Source organism: Myotis lucifugus, unplaced genomic scaffold, assembly GCF_000147115.1.
Source record: "Myotis lucifugus unplaced genomic scaffold, Myoluc2.0 scaffold_17, whole genome shotgun sequence".
In the NCBI taxonomy this organism is placed as follows: domain Eukaryota; kingdom Metazoa; phylum Chordata; class Mammalia; order Chiroptera; family Vespertilionidae; genus Myotis; species Myotis lucifugus.
In genome coordinates this window covers 14345667-14363284 of record NW_005871065.1, presented here as the reverse complement: position 1 = coordinate 14363284, position 17618 = coordinate 14345667, and the positions used below count along the sequence as shown (strand labels likewise).

Below are 17618 nucleotides of genomic sequence, written 5' to 3'. Positions count from 1 at the left end.
ATAGCGTCCCTGATACATGTACTACCTTTAGTGTTGCCGGTGATTCTTTTCTTTGGAAAAGTCCATCCTCTCTCAGATTGTATCACACTGAGCTCTTCTGGTTCTCCCTCTCCCAGCAAATCTTTTTCTCTTGGTCTCTTTGTGAGTTTATTTCTCTACTGTAGCTTTTAGGATGCTTTCAAGTTCAGGTAACAGAAATGCAGCATGACCCTGGCTTACACCAGGAGGAATCTGATTGGCTCCTGGGAAGGAGGCCTGCGGTAGGGCAGACCTCGGGGCTGTGTAATTGGGGAAGGTTTTCCTGTCTGTGCGCCTCCTCCGCCGTCAGCTTCGTCCTAGTGCCAGCTTTCTTCCCGATGGCTGCCAGCAGCAACCAGAATGGGGCGGGTGGGGGAGAGTGGGAAAGGATTTGGGGGCTTCTTAACATTGTTCAGCACCACACCAGCCCTACATGGCCTTCTAGAAACCTCTAAGCCAGTGGTTCTCAACCTTCCTAATGCCGCGACCCTTTAATACAGTTCCTCATGTTGTGGTGATCCCCAACCATAAAAGTATTTTCGTTGCTACTTCATAACTGTAATTTTGCTACTGTTATGAATCGTAATGTAAATATCTGATATGCAGGGTGTATTTTCATTGTTACAAATTGAACATAATTAAAGCATAGTGATTCATCACAAAAACAATATGTAATTATATATGTGTTTTTCCAATGGTCTTAGGCGCCCTGTGAAAGGGTCGTTCGACCCCCAAAGGGGTCACGACCCACAGGTTGAGAACCGCTGCTCTAAGCAGACCCTGTTCTGTTGTTCATAACCATGTCACATGGTCACTCACAGTTATAAGGGAGTCTGAGAAACCAAGTAGCTGGCAACAGGCTGAGGGAACAAGTTTCCAGCAGGAGAAAGACTGTTGTCCCTCTCCTTTCAGCAGGGAGCAAAAGGCTTTCCCTTCTGAGTCAACTGAAGTCACATTTCCGCTCTGGATGAGTTATTGGCAAGGGGCTATGAGATTTTCCTTAAAACAACAGGTCAACCCCTGGAGCAGGGAAAAAGCCATATTCCTCTACATTCAGTGGATTATCTGCAGGAGGGTGGATATCCGGACTAAATCAGGGTCCTGTGAGGAAGGAGGAAGAGGCACAATGGATGCTGGGAAGGTGACCTAGTGTTCAGTGCCCTCGCTGACCTAGGTGTGCTCGCAGATCCAAACGTGTATCCTCACCCAGGCATTAACATCTTAAAGTGGAAACCTTCTAAATCTGGTAGCCACCGTGCTTAGCCAAAATCCTTTTAGGATTATCACCCACATTCGGGTCTTTCTGTGACAATTAACTGCCTTGGATGGTACATTTTCATTTAAATTATCCTCATTGTGTGTTCCAGGGAGATGTAGAGGGCCATTTTCTTGAAGGCATGAAGGCATGAGACAATGTTAGTAAAAGTCATCATTTGTTTTCCCCTTTTGTTGAATGTCATAGTTGCCCTTTATTGAGTACTTTGCCATTTGGGGGGTTGGGGGGGGGGATGTTGAGAGACTATGCAACTCAATGAAAAAGATTTAGAGAAAAATATTCCACTGGAGTTTTTTCTTTTAGGTATGTGCTCGTTAAAATTTAGTAGGTGGTTGTCCAAATCACAAATATCAGAGCCCTAAGTGCCTTGGGGATATTTAACATAGAAATTGAAACAAAAATGGATTAAAGTCTTTGCTAGGATATAAAGAGAAAAGAGAAAAGAAATCTCTTCTAGTGGGGAAAAAAGCCATCATACCTTAAGAAAGTTGCTCTTCCTTTTTTTGAGATTATTCTTTGATCCTCCTTATTCGGAGGTGAATTTAGATGTAAACATGCATGCATAGGAAGAACATGGAAAACCAACAGCCAAGAGCAACGGAAACCATTATTTAAAACATCCCTTTTGTATTTGTTTTTTCTGCTACCTAACTCTGTCCTCCATTCATCCCTGGGGAAAAAGAACATCCTCTAGTCCTTTGAGTGTTTGGGTGTTTCCGAACAGCCGCTCAGATATAAACAGCTAAGTTTTCCTTTCCTCATATTGTAGTTTTATTTCAGTTAGAGGTGGGCCGGGTAATATTTTGCCGATGGTGTGACACAGTACTTAAGAATGATTGATTAGAATGATAAGGCTCTCTGTCATTTGCCTTCAGACTGGAGCTTTTATTAACAGATCTATTGTGTATGAATAACGTCACCTGGACAGAGAAGAAAAGGAAGACATACAGTAATAATAACATTAGTGGTTCAACATTTCTGGCGGTGTGATTAAATATTTGAATGTTTTCACTGAGCTGCTTTTGAGATGAACTGGATTGAGAAAGAAGTAAAAATGTCAGATTTACAGTGCAATTAAGCTGTAAAATAAGAGGATTCGTGATTTTATAGAAAAGTGTTAGGTATGAGGAAGTGCTGAAAGCAGCGCCTTAAGATCAGCTAATAGCTTAATCCTATTTTTGTAATTCAAACTTTAAGCTTTTTGGAAACCAATGGTATTTTTTACTGAAAATGACAATATCACCAGGGGAGTTCAGAGAACTTGGGGAACCTGCTGGTTGTAGGCCCCCTTTTAAAAAGGAGGACTTTTTAAAGGGGGTCTACAGTTAGAAGCAGGTTCCTTTCGTTCTCAGCTCTGACACCTTGGGCAAGTCATTTCACCCAGCGAAGCGAAGCCTCCGTTTCTTTTATCTTTAAGTACCAAATAATGACCTCTGCTTTTATTCTCCTTTGAGCTTTTGGTAAGACTCAAAACCAAAACAAAATATAACAAAAACCCACCATCCAGGGTGTTCCTGTGTGTGTTGGAATGTGAACACTGCTAAGGTTATAGGACACGATTGCATGTGATGCCAATTATAGCAATAACAAAAGGGTAAAATATTTCCTATTCTTTGAATGATTTCAAACTAAAAGGCTGTTTTCTTTCTCAAAGTGAAATTGGTCGGTGTTCAGTGTTTGTGAATGTGAAAAAAAGATGCTAAAAATTGGCTTTATGTGTGGCTTTCTTTGGGAACTCACAGTACAGTGTTTGATACTTTAGGACAATTGCAAACTGTACCTGTAGGTTGGTACTGCATTTGCAGTTCCAAATGTTTGATTGAGTAGGTCATGATCTATGGCTTACTGCACATACACACAGATTGATGTCTTAACCATACACATACACGTATGTTATCGGTGAAAGTGGGGTTCTTGGGGTACTGCTAGAGTAAGAATTTCTGGGGGCCCCTCCGGGAGGATGCCATACTATAGAAAGCTTGATTTCTGTGGACTGAATCCCCTGAGTTTCCAAGGTCCCATTCTCCATTGTCCCACCAAGGAACAAGTCCCAGTGTGCCTTCTTCAGGGCCAAAATCAAAGCCAGTGTCCCGAGTTTCCATCCCATGTTGGAGCAGAGTCCAATCCAGCATCAGGCTAGCTTCGTTTGTGTTCCCAGCTGCAGTCTAATCATTCTAATCATGGTCCACATGGCCATGAAGGGAACACGGGCAAGTGCAAAACAAGGGAGCCAAGAGAAAGAAAACTCCTTTGTCGCGGGGATTATGTATTTCCAAATTTTCATGGGCTTGTAGTGGCCCTGCCCCTTCTGGCCAGTGGTCTCTGTTCCCAGGTTTGACTGACAGGCATCCTACCTATGTCATCCTGACTTTACTGAACATGCATCTGTCTCCCCTTTGCTGCATCCCCAGTGCTTTGCAGGGAATGGACTGGAGGTTCCATTGGAAGTGAAAAGTTGCAGCTTCCTGGTGAAGCTGCCCAAATGCCCATGATTATAATGTCTGGCCTTCCCTTCGCTCCTTTCCTATTATTAATAACTAGCTGATTACAATGGTGTCACATACACATATAGGTCATCTGCTTATCTGTTTATCAGGTGATATATTTTGTGTAGGCACAGAAAGCTTCCCCAGCAGGCTCTTAGCCCCTTAGCTTTGTGGGGTTTGCTCCTAGCTGTGGCTCCCTCAGGACATAGCTCAGCACACTGTTCACAGTAGGTAGAGCCACGCAGACACCTTGGTCTCTCCTCTTACCTTTTTTCGACTGACATTGTTGGCCATTGTCCCTGCCAGTCTGGGCTACAGTCAGAGGACTACGGGTCTCCTTTGCTGTCTGCGTCCCAGACACGTTTCTCCTGGCAACCTGGACTGTCTTCCCTCCTGTATCCTAGAAAAAGAAACCCTGCTTCTCCCGCTGACTAGAAAAATTAAAATTCAGTTCTCCAGACTCTCATCTTGCCCCCACGCTGGGTGCCTTGAGTTAACTTTTCCCTTCAGAAAGGATAATGAGAGACTAAATAGACAAACAGACCATGTCCAGACTATACGTAGAAATAGAACCTTGACCTACAACCTGCACTGAACAGCCCGAGAAGCCAATTCCTTATCTACAAGCAATACCCCAGGAAGCCAGCTCACTCTGTGTCAGGAAGCCACGTTGCTCTCTGGTGACAATCCGGGAAGCTAAACAATAACTTGTGTGTATTTGGCCCAAATGGGCTAAATGATTAGTAACTGACAGCTTCCCTAATGCTTGGCCCTGCTTCCAACATAAGACGAACCAGAGACAACCAAACACGCTCCTGTCACATAGGATGCTGCTTCTAGTCAGCCCGCTCACAGCTGCCCCTGCCTCCAGCCTCCAGCCTCCAGATCAGGTACCTTGGGCGCGTCTCTCTATGGCAGCTGTTCTCAACCTGTGGGTCGTGACCCCTTTGGTGGTCCAACGACCCTTTCACAGGGGTCGCCTAAGACCATCCTGCAGATCAGATATTTACATTACGATTCATAACAGTAGCAACATCACAGTTATGAAGTAGCAACGAAAATAATTTTATGGTTGGGTCACAACATGAGGAACTGTATTTAAAGGGCCAGAAGGTTGAGAACCACTGCTCTATGGCGTTCCTACTTCTCAGAGCACCAGTGAGGGCGGCTGACTCCCTTGCCCTAGCAAGCCCTGAATAAATAGCCTGTGCTTTTCCACTTGGTTGGTCTTTATTTCCACAATAATAAATGTCAGATGTTTTCCTTTATCAACGTGGAAAACAGGAAATCTGATTAAAATGCATTAGGGCCAGCAAGAGATTGCTGCATTAATGCCACTAATTTCCCAGGAGGTTTTATTAAACTTATTGCAAAGAGAATTTGCTGTGTGGGCATTAGACTCACTATTGTATTTGCTCTGATTTCCTACCTTCAGCTCGGCACTCGGGGGATGCCCACCCCCGATTTCTTTATAAGGAGAATATACGGCTCCCCTGTCTTATCTTTACCATGTTAAAGTACAGGCATGCTTTGGCTAAGATTTAAGTAAGCTGATTTTATCTCTAAAAGAAATCAGATAAATTCCTAAAATAATTAACTATAACAAGCAGGTTCTCAGACAATTAAGTAAAATGTGGTATACATTCTCCTAAAGCGCCATTGTTATCAATTCCTTCTAACTCCAATTTAATGCCTAAATTGTGCCGCCTGTCTTTTCTTAATTTAGAGTCAGAACCTTTCAAAGTACATACATCTCTGGGACTTTTCAAATGCCAGTATCAGTGTTTTCTTAACAGGCTTTTTCTTAACAGCTAATCACACGGTTACTTGCCCAATCCTATGTGTGTTAACCTGAGTTTTAAGAGTTCTTGTATTATGTTTTGCCCACATGTTAAAAGCATAGCTTTTTCTGTCTTTTTCCATGCCTATATTTGATGTTGCTCCTGTAAAATTCTTCTTTCTTATTCTCGTGTTGATGTGAATTTATCTCTGATCCCCTCCATCTGCTGTTTGCTTTCTTAGCTGGAACTAGTTCTAACCTGAATCTGCATTAGTGCTATAGGGTGTGTCCCCGTGCCGCCTCCCAAATTCATATGTTGAAGCCTTAGTCCCCCCAGTACCTCAGAATGTGACTGCATTGGAGATAGGGCCTTTGGAGAGGTGCTTAAGTTAAAACCAGGCTGTTAGGGTGGGCCCTAATGCAATATGTATGACTAGTGTCCTTCTAAGAAAAGGAAATTTGGACACAGAAGGGTGTGTGAGCACACAAGGAAAGACCATGTGAGGACAGAGTATGAAGATGGCCATCTGCAAGTCAGGGAGAGAGGGCTCAAAAGAAACCAAACCTGCCAACCCCTCGAGCTTGGACTTGCGGCCTCCAGAACTGAGAGACTCTAACCGCCTGTGGTTGAAGTCACCCAGGCTGTGGAATGTTGTTCGGGCAACCCTAGCAAACTCATTCCATTCAGTAGTGATTTTCCTTAGCAACTCGCCTTACTTAGCAATCTGCAACGTTTACTACCTACCTCAGCAGAAATGTCTCTCTGAATGGTCCTGTTTTCCTCCACAGGAGAAAATATTTAAAGCTCAGCTAGATGAATTCCCATATTGAAGGGACTGCTGAGTTTCTAGCATTTACATTAAGGCATGTTGCCATAGAATTTCAGGAAACCAGAAATAAAAAGATCTTAAAATCTTCATCATCATCATCATCATCATCATAGCTATACTTACATACAACACTCGTGCTTTTAAGCACATTTAATCTTCTTAGAGACTCTTGAGGGAAGTAGTAGCATTTTACCCTCTTTATAAATGAGGAACCTAAGGCACAGAGTGGTTAAGTAACTTGCCCAATATCACACAGCTAATTACATGGCAGAGTCAGATTTCATATCCAGGCTGTCTGGCTCTAAATTTTACACCTCCAAACACTACACCAGTGATGGCGAACCTTTTGAGCTCGGTGTGTCAGCATTTTGAAAAACCCTAACTTAACTCTGGTGCCGTGTCACATATAGAAATTTTTTGATATTTGCAACCATAGTAAAACAAAGACTTATATTTTTGATATTTATTTTATATATTTAAATGCCATTTAACAAAGAAAAATCAACCAAAAAAAAATGAGTTCGCTGTCACCTCTGACACGCGTGTCATAGGTTCGCCATCACTGCACTACACTATACTAAAAGTTATAATGCAATGGAGCAATGCTTGCAAAATTCTAAAAGGAAGTTATTTACTGCCTAGAATTCTGCACATGGCCAGGCCTTCAATCAAGTGTATGAATAGCTTCAGAAATTCAATTTTATCTGTGGTGTGTTCTTTCTCAGGAATGATTAGAATTCACTCATTAGGGAGCCCGATACCAGGCGGAAGCCAAGGACAGTTGTCCAGCAAGCCCAGACAGCAACCTGTTCAGAGGAAAGCAAGGCAGATGGCTACTGGCGGGTTCTCTGCAGAAAAAAAAAAGAGAGAGCGAGAGAGAGAGAAAGAAAAATAGCTTATATGATGTTTTTGGCAAAGGGGAGAATAGTGTTGAGATTTTTCTCATACTCCTTCATTGCTGTAAAGAAGAAGGATGCTAAGTGCATTAGAAAATTAAGCCAAGGAAAAGGGAGCATGTGAAATGAAGGGTAATCATTACAACTCAAGTGTGAATGATACCTCATTGTCAAAATATTATAAAACCTGAATGTGAATTTACCCAGATGTATGAACGATGTGTGGATTTAACTGTATTGCATGATGCAGACGAGGGGGAAGAAGACATCGTATTGTTAAGTTGCTGCAGGAAATAGCTGGGATTGAACTCAGACCTGGGGAAGAGTTGAGTAAGAGACTACTGCCTCCATTATAAGACCTATGGTAGTATTTGACTTTTAAAAAATGTGTATTTTTCTTTGTTATGGTGGGGGGGCTCCTGGTGAGAACTAGACAAATTTTTTAAAAGCTGTAAGCACTAAAAGAAAGTGTACTTTTAATCCAATGAAAATAGTAAAAGAAATCCTATATAATAAAAGGCTAATATGCAAATCGACTGAACGACCGGTTGCTATGATGCGCACTGACCACCAGGGGGCAGACCCTCAATGCAGGAGCTGCCCCCATGTGGTCAGTGTGCTCCCACAGGGGGAGTGTCACTCAGCCAGAAGCCCAAGCCAGGCTCATGGCTGGCAAGTGCAGTGGTGGTGGCAGGAACCTCTCCCACCTCCGTGGCAGTGCTAAGGATGTCCGACTGACGGTTTAGGCCTGCTCCCTGTGGGGCCTAAGTCGTCAGTCGGACATACCCCAAGGGCTCCCGGACTGCAAGAGAGCGTAGGCTGGGCTGAGGGACCCCCACCCTCAAGTGCACAAATTTCTTGCACCAGGCCTCTAGTAGTTAAATAAGAATTAGTGTGGGTTTAGTGTGCTTCTCTAAAGACTTTCTGCAGGAAGTCAGTTTTTCGAGAAGGCTTTAAAAATTAGGACTTAATCTAATTTTTTAAAATGTTTTATTGATTTTTAGAGATGCAGGGAGAGGGAGAGAGACAGAAACATCAGTAATGAGAGAGAATCATTGATCGGCTACCTCCTGCATGCCCCCTATTGGAGATCGAGCCCACAACCTGCCCTGATGAGGAATCAACTGTGACCTCCTGTGTCAGAGGTTGATGCTCAACCACTGAGCCACACCGGCCGGGCAGGAGTTAATCTAATTTGGTGTAAAAGAGAAACATGTACCATTCAAGAGGGATGAACAGCATATCGGCCAAGTGCCCTGAATTGGATGGAGGGTTTGGATTAAAGAGAGCAGGAGTGTATTGTGGGACTAATGAGGCTTGAAACTAGGAAATCCATTTGTGGGGTGACTACAGTGCCAAATACAGCTGAGGTTTAACTCAACAGGCAAGTTCTGATGATGGGTTTATGGAGCCATGTGGCACTGTAAAAGCAATCAACTCTGCTTTCTGAAGTCTGTGTAGCCACAAGAAGAAATGTGAATTAGAAGCTATTGTTTTCTGGGCCACCAACTCAGATGCCAACCCTATCCATGTATCTCTCTTCAGTTTCATGAAATGGATGAATTTAGGGTCAAGGAAATAATATTTCATATGAGGCCTTTAACAATGTAGGCATCTTTCAAGTTCCTGATGGAATTTCCTAAAAAAATGGAAATTTTTGCCATCTCAGAAAACTGAATAATAATCTTATAGAGAAAATGTGTATCCTCTCTTTCTTTCTCTCTCTCTCTCTCTCTCTCTCACACACACACACACACACACAATCAATCAATCAATCCCCTATAACTATGTGAATTTTATACAATGTGGTTTCTTGGTTTGTGCTTAAAAATAACATTACCGGGTCCCATCCCAAATGTCTCCCTAATGCCCATGAAGAGACCCCCTTGGTCAGACATTGCATGTCTAGAAATTCTTGTGGGGCACTGGCTGAAAATGACTGCCATAGTGTAGTTATTACTTTGGTAGAAAAAATGTTTACGTTGACCACGTAAGAGATCGTGACTGTTGTTATCTTTGTTGTTAGTTTCCTCAGGTTTACTAGGTGTGTGTGTTTGGTTAGCCTGGTTTTCCCAGCTGTCAGGAATGTGAACCCCCTTAGTCTGCCTGGTGTCCTGTGGGGAGCGCTCTGTTCCCCAAGGACCCCCCGCACCAGCACCTGCGCCTCACAGGTGCCGATAACCCAATGCAGAGGAGCTGGCGGGAGCCACCAGTCACCCTCGTGCCCAGAGGGGAGCAGGGTCCCCAGGGCCACTACAGCCTCGCCTCTCCCCTCCCGCAGGTGCCGTAGGAACAGTCGAGGCACGTGGAGGCTGCAGACGGTTTCTGGCCACTAGACTGTGAGATGTCCACTCCAAGAGTTATTCCTTCATCCCTGAAGGGAAAAGTGTCCACTAGATTAACGAGGACCCTTCCCGTTGTAAAATTGTCTGACACAGTATTGAACCTAAAAGAAAGTGATGAGTGGCAATTTTATACTGGAAATTAGAAACCTGTGCGGTGCCTGATTCCTACTGAGCAGGTCCGTGGCCTCTCGGCGCAGGTGGTCCAGGAGTGCTACGTGTCACAATGGGATACAAAATCGTGTTTTTAAAAAATCATTACTGCTCCTGGAAAAGGAGCTCAGCAACACTTCCCTGGAGACACGGAGAGGAGGTGAGAGGGGGCAGGAATGACATGTCACATACAAAAGCAGCTTGCTCCTCAGTAACATTTCAAAAATTTTATTTAGTGATGCAGTTACTTTAACATTTTTCCCTAGGGCTTTGTGCCCTATTTTAGTAACAAAAGATCAGCTCCTATCAAAGATGCCTCTAAAATGTGCTTTCAAAAGAAGTGAGAGAAACTTCTAAAATACCAGGAGAGAGGAGGGGAAGGTGCCAAAACACTCATTTGGAAAGTAATTTCGTGTGTTAGCGAGGTAATTCTCCTCTCGCGTGTGACAGTTTAACATGAATCTAACAGATTTATCTGGCAACTTGAACAAGGCGCGTAGCGGCAGGGACTGTGGTGATTGATATGTTTTATAGAAGATGTAAATATATGGACTGCATTTTTTCTTCTTTCCCTTTCTGTAATCTTAGCATCCTTGAGAAAACCACCATATTCTCTCACTCTGAGGACCTGCCAAAGTGAGGACTTTTGAGTGTGTCTGTATTGAAATTAAATCTTGGACTTGCTATTTATGAATTACCTACTTGAGGTTAAAGTAGTATTGGAATTATTTATGGGTAGGTGACCAGCACAAAGCAGGTGATGATGGGTGGGTTTCACAGAAACAGAAGTATATAAGTTTGGTGCAGTTACTATGAAAAACAGTATGGAGGTTCCTCAGAATATTAAAAATAGAACTGCCGTGTGACCCAGCAATCCCACTTCTGGGTATATATCCAAAGGAAATGGAATACAGGATATCGAAGAGATATCTGTATCCCTGTTCATTGCAGCATTATTCACAATAACCAAGGTGTGGAAACAACCTCAACCAATGGGTGGAGGAGGATGTTGTGAGCCTCCCTGGCAGGTGTGGCTCAGTTAGTGGGGCGTTGTGATGTGCACAGAAAGGTTGCCTGTTCAATGTCAGGGCACATGTCCATGTTTAGGGCTGAATCTCCAGTAGGGAGTGATCGATATTCTGTTCTCTCTCTCTCTCCCTTTCTCTCTCTCTCTCTCTCTCTCTCTCTCTCTCTCTCTTCCCCCCCCCCCTTCCTTTCTGTCTAAAAATCAATTTAGCCTGGTGGGCGTGGCTCAGTGGTTGAGTGTTGACCTATGAGCTAGGAGGTCATGGTTCAATCCCCGGTTAGGGCACATGCCTGGGTTGTGAGCTTGATTCCCCAGTGTGGGGCTTGCAGGAGGCAGCTGATCAGTGATTCTCATCATTGATGTTTCTCTCTCCCACTCCCTTCCTTTATGAAATCAATAAAAATAGATTTTAAAAAAATAAAAGTCAACTTTAAAAAAGAAATTAAAAAATGAAGTGAGAAAAATTTCATTGCTTGATTAATCAGATAAACAAAAAGCTGGGAGTCAATTTGATAAGGTGTTCTAACTGGCATATTTTCAGTCCATTAACACCAGAATCTTCTCTCTAGTCCTTAGAGAGAAACTGGAAGTTGATCCGCGACGAAGGCCTTGCGGTGATGGATAAAGCCAAAGGCCTCTTCCTGCCTGAGGATGAAAACCTGAGGGAGAAGGGAGACTGGAGCCAGTTTACGCTGTGGCAGCAAGGTGAGCCCCCGGCTTCCAGACTCTCCACAGCTAGGGATACCTCGGGAACAGACACTAGTCTGGTGACACTTCCCAGGGTCGGGATTCCCCAATTTACGGGAATCTGCCCGGGAAAACCTAGCTTATCAAATTCCATTCGGTTTTCTAAATCTATATGTGAACACTTATTTGTGTGTGTGCCTGTAAGTATGTGTGTGCATGCCTGTGTATACTCTTGTGTGTATTTGGATAAATATAAATAACAGTATTTTGATTTCCTAATATTTTCTGTTAAGTGATAAGCTACAGAGAGTACCTCGGCTGTGTAGGCATATCTGCAGAGTCCACCGTGTGCTCCCAATGCCTTGGAGAGGAGCTTCCCTGAGCTTCTTTGCTCCTGTCAAATGGAGATAGTGTCGCTTGCCAAAGTGATATCCCAGGGGTAAGAGTTGGTAGAGATGAGGACAGACCGGAGCGACAGGACAGTAATAACTAGTCCCTGAGCTCTTCAAGACTAGGAAGTGGTGCATATTCAGCCTCAGATTCCCTGAGCTGAATTCAGGCGAAGGCACGCAGACAGGGCTCCGGTATGTGTGCGCTCATTGAATTAACTTAGCAATCTACCCTTAAAATGAGGAGTGTGGAATTTTATCTTTAAATCTCTCTCCACTTCCCTTGAAAATTCAAGTTAAACTCAGTTAACAGTAGTGTACAAAGTAAATCCATTTTGAAGACTAAATAGCACCATGTGTTGCACAACGTCAACACAGGAAATGAATCGAGAGGATGATAAGCAGTTGGTGTACGTTGAAGCACTAATAACCACAGTCGTTTATCTCAGTTATGCTTTCCAAATGCTTTACACGAAAGAGAACTAAAGCGATATTTTCAAGGCGATATCTATGATTTCAAGAGATCACATGATTTCAAGTGACTGTCAGCTTTTTGCCAACACGATTTTTTTAAGTGCAGCAAATGATGCTGTGTGCATTCCTGAGCACATCTTCCCTAAGAAATAGCGATTTTGTAGATGATGAAGAAATTTGCATAGCCTAAGATGCTTAAGACTATGTCCCAAGTTCTGTGTCTCTGACACAGTGACGCCTAGAAAACATCATCTCTCAAAGACCTCCTCCCACCTTCATGTAAATCCTGCTTTATCCATATATAAAGGATGATTTTTACAATGAAAAATACATTAAATTCCAATGAAAAACATTGTGTAGGTAACTCATTAGTATAATCCTGGAAATGCATTTTTAGGTTAGAAATATAAGCTTTTTTGGGGGGTGGGGGCAGGTATATTACTGTGGCTGCTGTAACAAATTACCACAAACATAGTGGCTTAAAATAACATGAATTGTTAGAGTTCTGGAGGTCAGAAGTCTACAGTGGGTCTCACTGGGTGAGCATGGAAGTGTCATCGGGCTGCATTCCTTCTGGAGGCTCCAGCTTAGTCTGCCCACATTCCTTGGCTGGTAGCCCTTTCCATCGTCAGAGTCAGCAATGGCCCGTCAAGTCTTTCTCATTCTGCATCATTCAAACCTTGACTCTTCTGCATTTAAGAACCCTATGATTCCATTGGCACATTTAATTAATCCAGGGCAATCTCTATATTTTAAGATGCGCTGATTAGAAATCTCAGTGCCCTCTGTAACCTTTATTTCCCCTCTCCGTTAATATATCATAGGTTCCTGGGCTTACATGTTGACATCCACTGTTCTGCCTGCCTCAGGGGGGAAATAACTATTAGACATCCCTAGTCAAATAGTCCACCAGTGAGGGGAGAATTCTAGTCCTTGCTCTGCAAGTCAGTACCTAGTGGAGCAAAGCACATTGTCTCTGTGTGTGTATGCAGCCTTCTCATTCCCACAGTGGCCATGACATTATAGATCACATGTGGTCCAAACAGGATGAGTCAGAGCTGTACTGTGATTCGTTCACTAACAATGCTTTTGTTATTTATTATTCTAGGAAGAAAAAATGAAAATGCCTGCAAAGGAGCTCCTAAAACCTGTTCTTTACTAGATAAATTCCCCGAGACAACAGGATGCCGGAGAGGACAGGTACCAAGAGTGTTTTCAGTGCTGGAAAGAACACAATTGCTTATTGGCAATAAGGGAATGTGGATGATTACAAACAAGTGTTTATGTCCTTTGGCCCAACGAATGCCTCTTTTAATGAAACAATTTCATGTGGTTGATGTCAGAATTGAGGGTGAAAATGTTCAGTGTATATATAGCTTTGTGCAAAAAGGGAGTACTTATTTTTAATTCCTTCACAAAGAAATGAGAGGAGAATATTAATTCTGAGTCTTACAAAGGCTCTAATCCAAATTGACAGTAATTTTGTACTGTCACTTTAATTTAGCAATTCCCCCACAGCTTGATAAATGGAAGAACGGTGTGTTATATTCTCTGCACAGATCAAATATTCCATCATGCACCCAGGAACTCACGTGTGGCCGCACACGGGGCCCACGAACTGCAGGCTCCGAATGCATCTGGGCTTGGTGATTCCCAAGGAAGGCTGCAAGATCCGATGTGCCAACGAGACCAAGTATGTTTGCTCCCACCATTTTCTCTCTCTCTCTCTTTTTTTTTAAAAATATATTTTATTGATTTTTTTACAGAGAGGAAGGGAGAGGGATAGAGAGTTAGAAACATCTATGAGAGAGAAACATCGATCAGCTGCCTCCTGCACACCCCACACTGGGGATGTGCCCGCAACCAAGGTACATGCCCTTGACTGGAATCGAACCTGGGACCCTTGAGTCCGCAGACCGACACTCTATCCACTGAGCCAAACTGGTTAGGGCCATTTTCTCTCTTATTCATCACCTCTGAGGATGGATGTTTGTGACGACAAAGCCATGTTCAGCTGGACACTTTCTCTTCCTTTGTGAACATGTACACTGGGGTGGGTGATGTTAATCCAGACCCTTTCATCCCTGTCCCTTCTTTGGTCTGGAGAGACTGCCTCCCAGTTCCAGGGCTGCCTTCTGCAATGATGTCTCCCCAGAACACGTGCATCTGGTCGATGAGCCTTCTTGCTTCTCTTTCTAAATCAAGCATGTCAAACTCAAAGGCTAACACAGGCCATATAAATGAAACATCAGCCTGCGGGCCGCGAGTTTGACATGCTTGTTCTAGATCAGTGGTTCTCAACCTTCTGGCCCTTTAAATACAGTTCCTCATGTTGTGACCCAACCATAAATTTATTTTCGTTGCTACTTCATAACTGTAATGTTGCTACTGTTATGAATCGTAATGTAAATATCTGATCTGCAGGATGGTCTTAGGCGACCCCTGTGAAAGGGTCGTTCGACCGCCAAAGGGGTTGCAACCCACAGGTTGAGAACCGCTGTTCTAGATGGACAGACTTGCACTCAGAGTCAGCTGGCTTGTACTGAGCCCACACATATTACACATTGCGTGTATTGCTTTACCACTGAATTATTCAACGGTACAGCAACCCCCTTCCTGAAGAAACCCTTCCCCCCCCCCCCCCCCCAGTGATATTGTTGTATTGCTCTGGAGGAGTCAGCATGGTGTCACGGAAGCTGGCTGCCTTCTTCAGAACCCAGCCCTGCCACCTAATTCTATGTAACCTTGGCCTCTTACTTAATCCCCTCGAGCCTCGGCCTTCTTGCTTATAAAATTGGCATTGATACCAGCTGCTTTGCAGGACTGTTGTATGGAGCAAGTGAAATAATGCCCACAAGGCACTTAGCCCAGGCCCTAGCATGCGCAGGGAGGTGAACATAGGGCCACTTCTCCCCATGCCTTCCCGCAACGTAGACATGCACCGGTCCTCTGGCATCGGAATCACAAGCCTCCACGTTTCTCTGTTCCAGGACCTGGGAAGAAGGCAAGGTGCTCATCTTTGACGACTCCTTTGAGCACGAGGTGTGGCAGGACGCCACGTCTTTCCGGCTGATATTCATCGTGGATGTGTGGCACCCAGAGCTGACACCCCAGCAGAGACGCAGCCTGCCTGCGATTTAGCATGTTGTGCGGGTTTGGGGCACACTGGAGAGGGGCTGCCTTTCGGGCTCTGTCGGCTCGGGTGTGGGGAGAGAAGTTCGAGCACCAACGCCCTTAATTTTCTTGATTTGCCGCCTAAAGATGTCTAAACCTCCTCCTAGGGTTAGAAGACGTGAAAGGGAATACTTGCCCCACTGCAATTCACTTAGAAAAGACCCTGCTGTATATCATTCCAGGACAGCGCTGGTCTGATGCCCATATTTCAGGTAAATACATGATAGCTTCTACCTTGCCAGCCAAAGATATTTTCTCTGTTTAGAAGAGGCTGAATCAGTGTGTAGTGAGGATACATGTAGAGGCTGTGAATGGATGGCGTTAGCTTGTAATGTTCCTATGCAATTATATTTTTCTAGGGTAGCTAGACGATTTTTGTCATCACATACCACTACTTTTTTGTTGATTTTAATGACAAGCTGTGTAAATGCTTCACTTCTAGCGGTTTCACGATAACTTTCCTGGTGAACTCAGACTTCCCCTTTTAATTATTTTTCGGCAAAGACACTCATGAAGGAAGCAATTTCCTAATACGAAGGAAAACAATGTAATTATGCCAGCATATGTGAACTGTGCAGCTCCCTGCCCACGGGGTCTGTTTTTTTTTTTTTTTCTTTGAGAGCTGGTGTCTTCATTTCTCTCTCCTCACCGTGAGAATGGTGGAGATACTGTCAAAATGGCATTTCTTTCTAAGAGGAAGCTTTTACACCAAAAAGGGACATGGGATCATTTTATATTGAGTTATAAAAATGCCTCATGTAAGTTTTTTTAATGCTTGGAAAAAAAAACCAAATGTAAAAATTGTCCAAGTGAAAATTCTCTCTCGGGATCAGGTAGATAGGTGGCTGCTAGGACCTCTGGCTCCGGGCCTGTTGCTGCCCATGACAGGGCCGGAATCCAGAGTGTCTTTGCCTATTGTAGATCCATGCGAGTGACAGAATCCTTGAGAGGATTCCCATCACAGTGTTGCAATACTAGGAAGGACGGTAGAGTGGAAGGCAGGAGTGCCAGGGTCTCGGTCCCGGGTGTAGGATGTTGAGATTGCTTTCCTCTTTGAAAGAGTTCGGAAGACTCTTCCAGCTGCCTGGCTTGAGCAACTCCTGCCCTTTAAACAACATTTTGAAATAGCAATTATTATCCATAGTTTTTTACTATTGAACACTGCATAGAAATAACTATTGAAAAATGGCCTTGCCTACTCATTCCAAAGATGACCCTGTCATTAATTGGGTAGATTATGAATGCATTCATTTTTTTTTTAATTAAAGCTAACTAGAAATGTTAGCTGTAAGAATGTAATATTAATGCACTGAACTTTAAGCCAATATGAACAAAAAATGCTGGCAAAATTACACAGAGGTTACCAGATATCATTCACAGGTAGGAAAACATGTGTGCCTTCTTTTCTATCTCAGGACAAAGGAGGATGCTTTTGTACGCCATTTAAAAGACAGTTCTTTAAAATGGAAATGAGTCTTTGTTTGTTCTTAAGCACATTAGCTTCCAGGAGAAGAGTTTGCAAAATATTTCTTGTGTTCCCTTCTGTTTTGCCAATGTCCAGAAAACTCACTAAAATAGATGGAGTATTGGGGGGTGGGAGGATATCAAATTAATTATCAAACTCCAGAAGAAGGAAAAGTAAACTCTTGAAAAAGAAAAAGGTATTTGTGTCCTTCAGTATTTATTGAACAGAGGAAATTGACTGACAAAAGGACAATACAATCCATTGCTCATGTGGTAACATTCATGTCACTTACAGAATTTGGTTCTTGTGTGTATATTGCACACACAAAGAAATTCAAAGTGTAAGTTGTCATCATTGAACCATCATCTTACATTCATGTAATGAAGCCATGGAATAGAGTGAAAACTAGCTCTTAGCAATTATCACATGGTATTTAAAATCAGGTCACTACAGGATGCTAAAGATTGCCAATTGAAAAGCCAGAATTGTTTTTACTGTTGCAGAGGGTTGGCAATAACTGACTCCAATAGCATTTTAAGTACTTGGATTCCACAACTGCCTTATAAACCCAGGTAATAAAATGGATTTTCTAATTCACTTTAATTCTTCATCTTTCTTCCC

General features: G+C 43.2%; 1 protein-coding gene across 6 annotated transcripts in view; it reads left to right on the top strand.

The window, feature by feature from the left end:
• The window catches only part of ASPH (aspartate beta-hydroxylase), a 168427-nt gene extending 150833 nt beyond the window's left edge, over positions 1–17594 (top strand). For all 6 annotated transcript variants that reach the window (XM_023750997.1, XM_023750994.1, XM_023750993.1 and 3 more), the window contains 4 exons: positions 11378–11513; positions 13467–13558; positions 13918–14051; positions 15349–17594. In XM_023750997.1, coding sequence (XP_023606765.1) covers positions 11378–11513; positions 13467–13558; positions 13918–14051; positions 15349–15499 — 513 coding nt within the window. In that variant the 3' untranslated portion in view covers positions 15500–17594. The remainder of the gene's footprint in view (positions 1–11377; positions 11514–13466; positions 13559–13917; positions 14052–15348) is intronic.
• Positions 17595–17618: the final 24 nt, after the last annotated feature.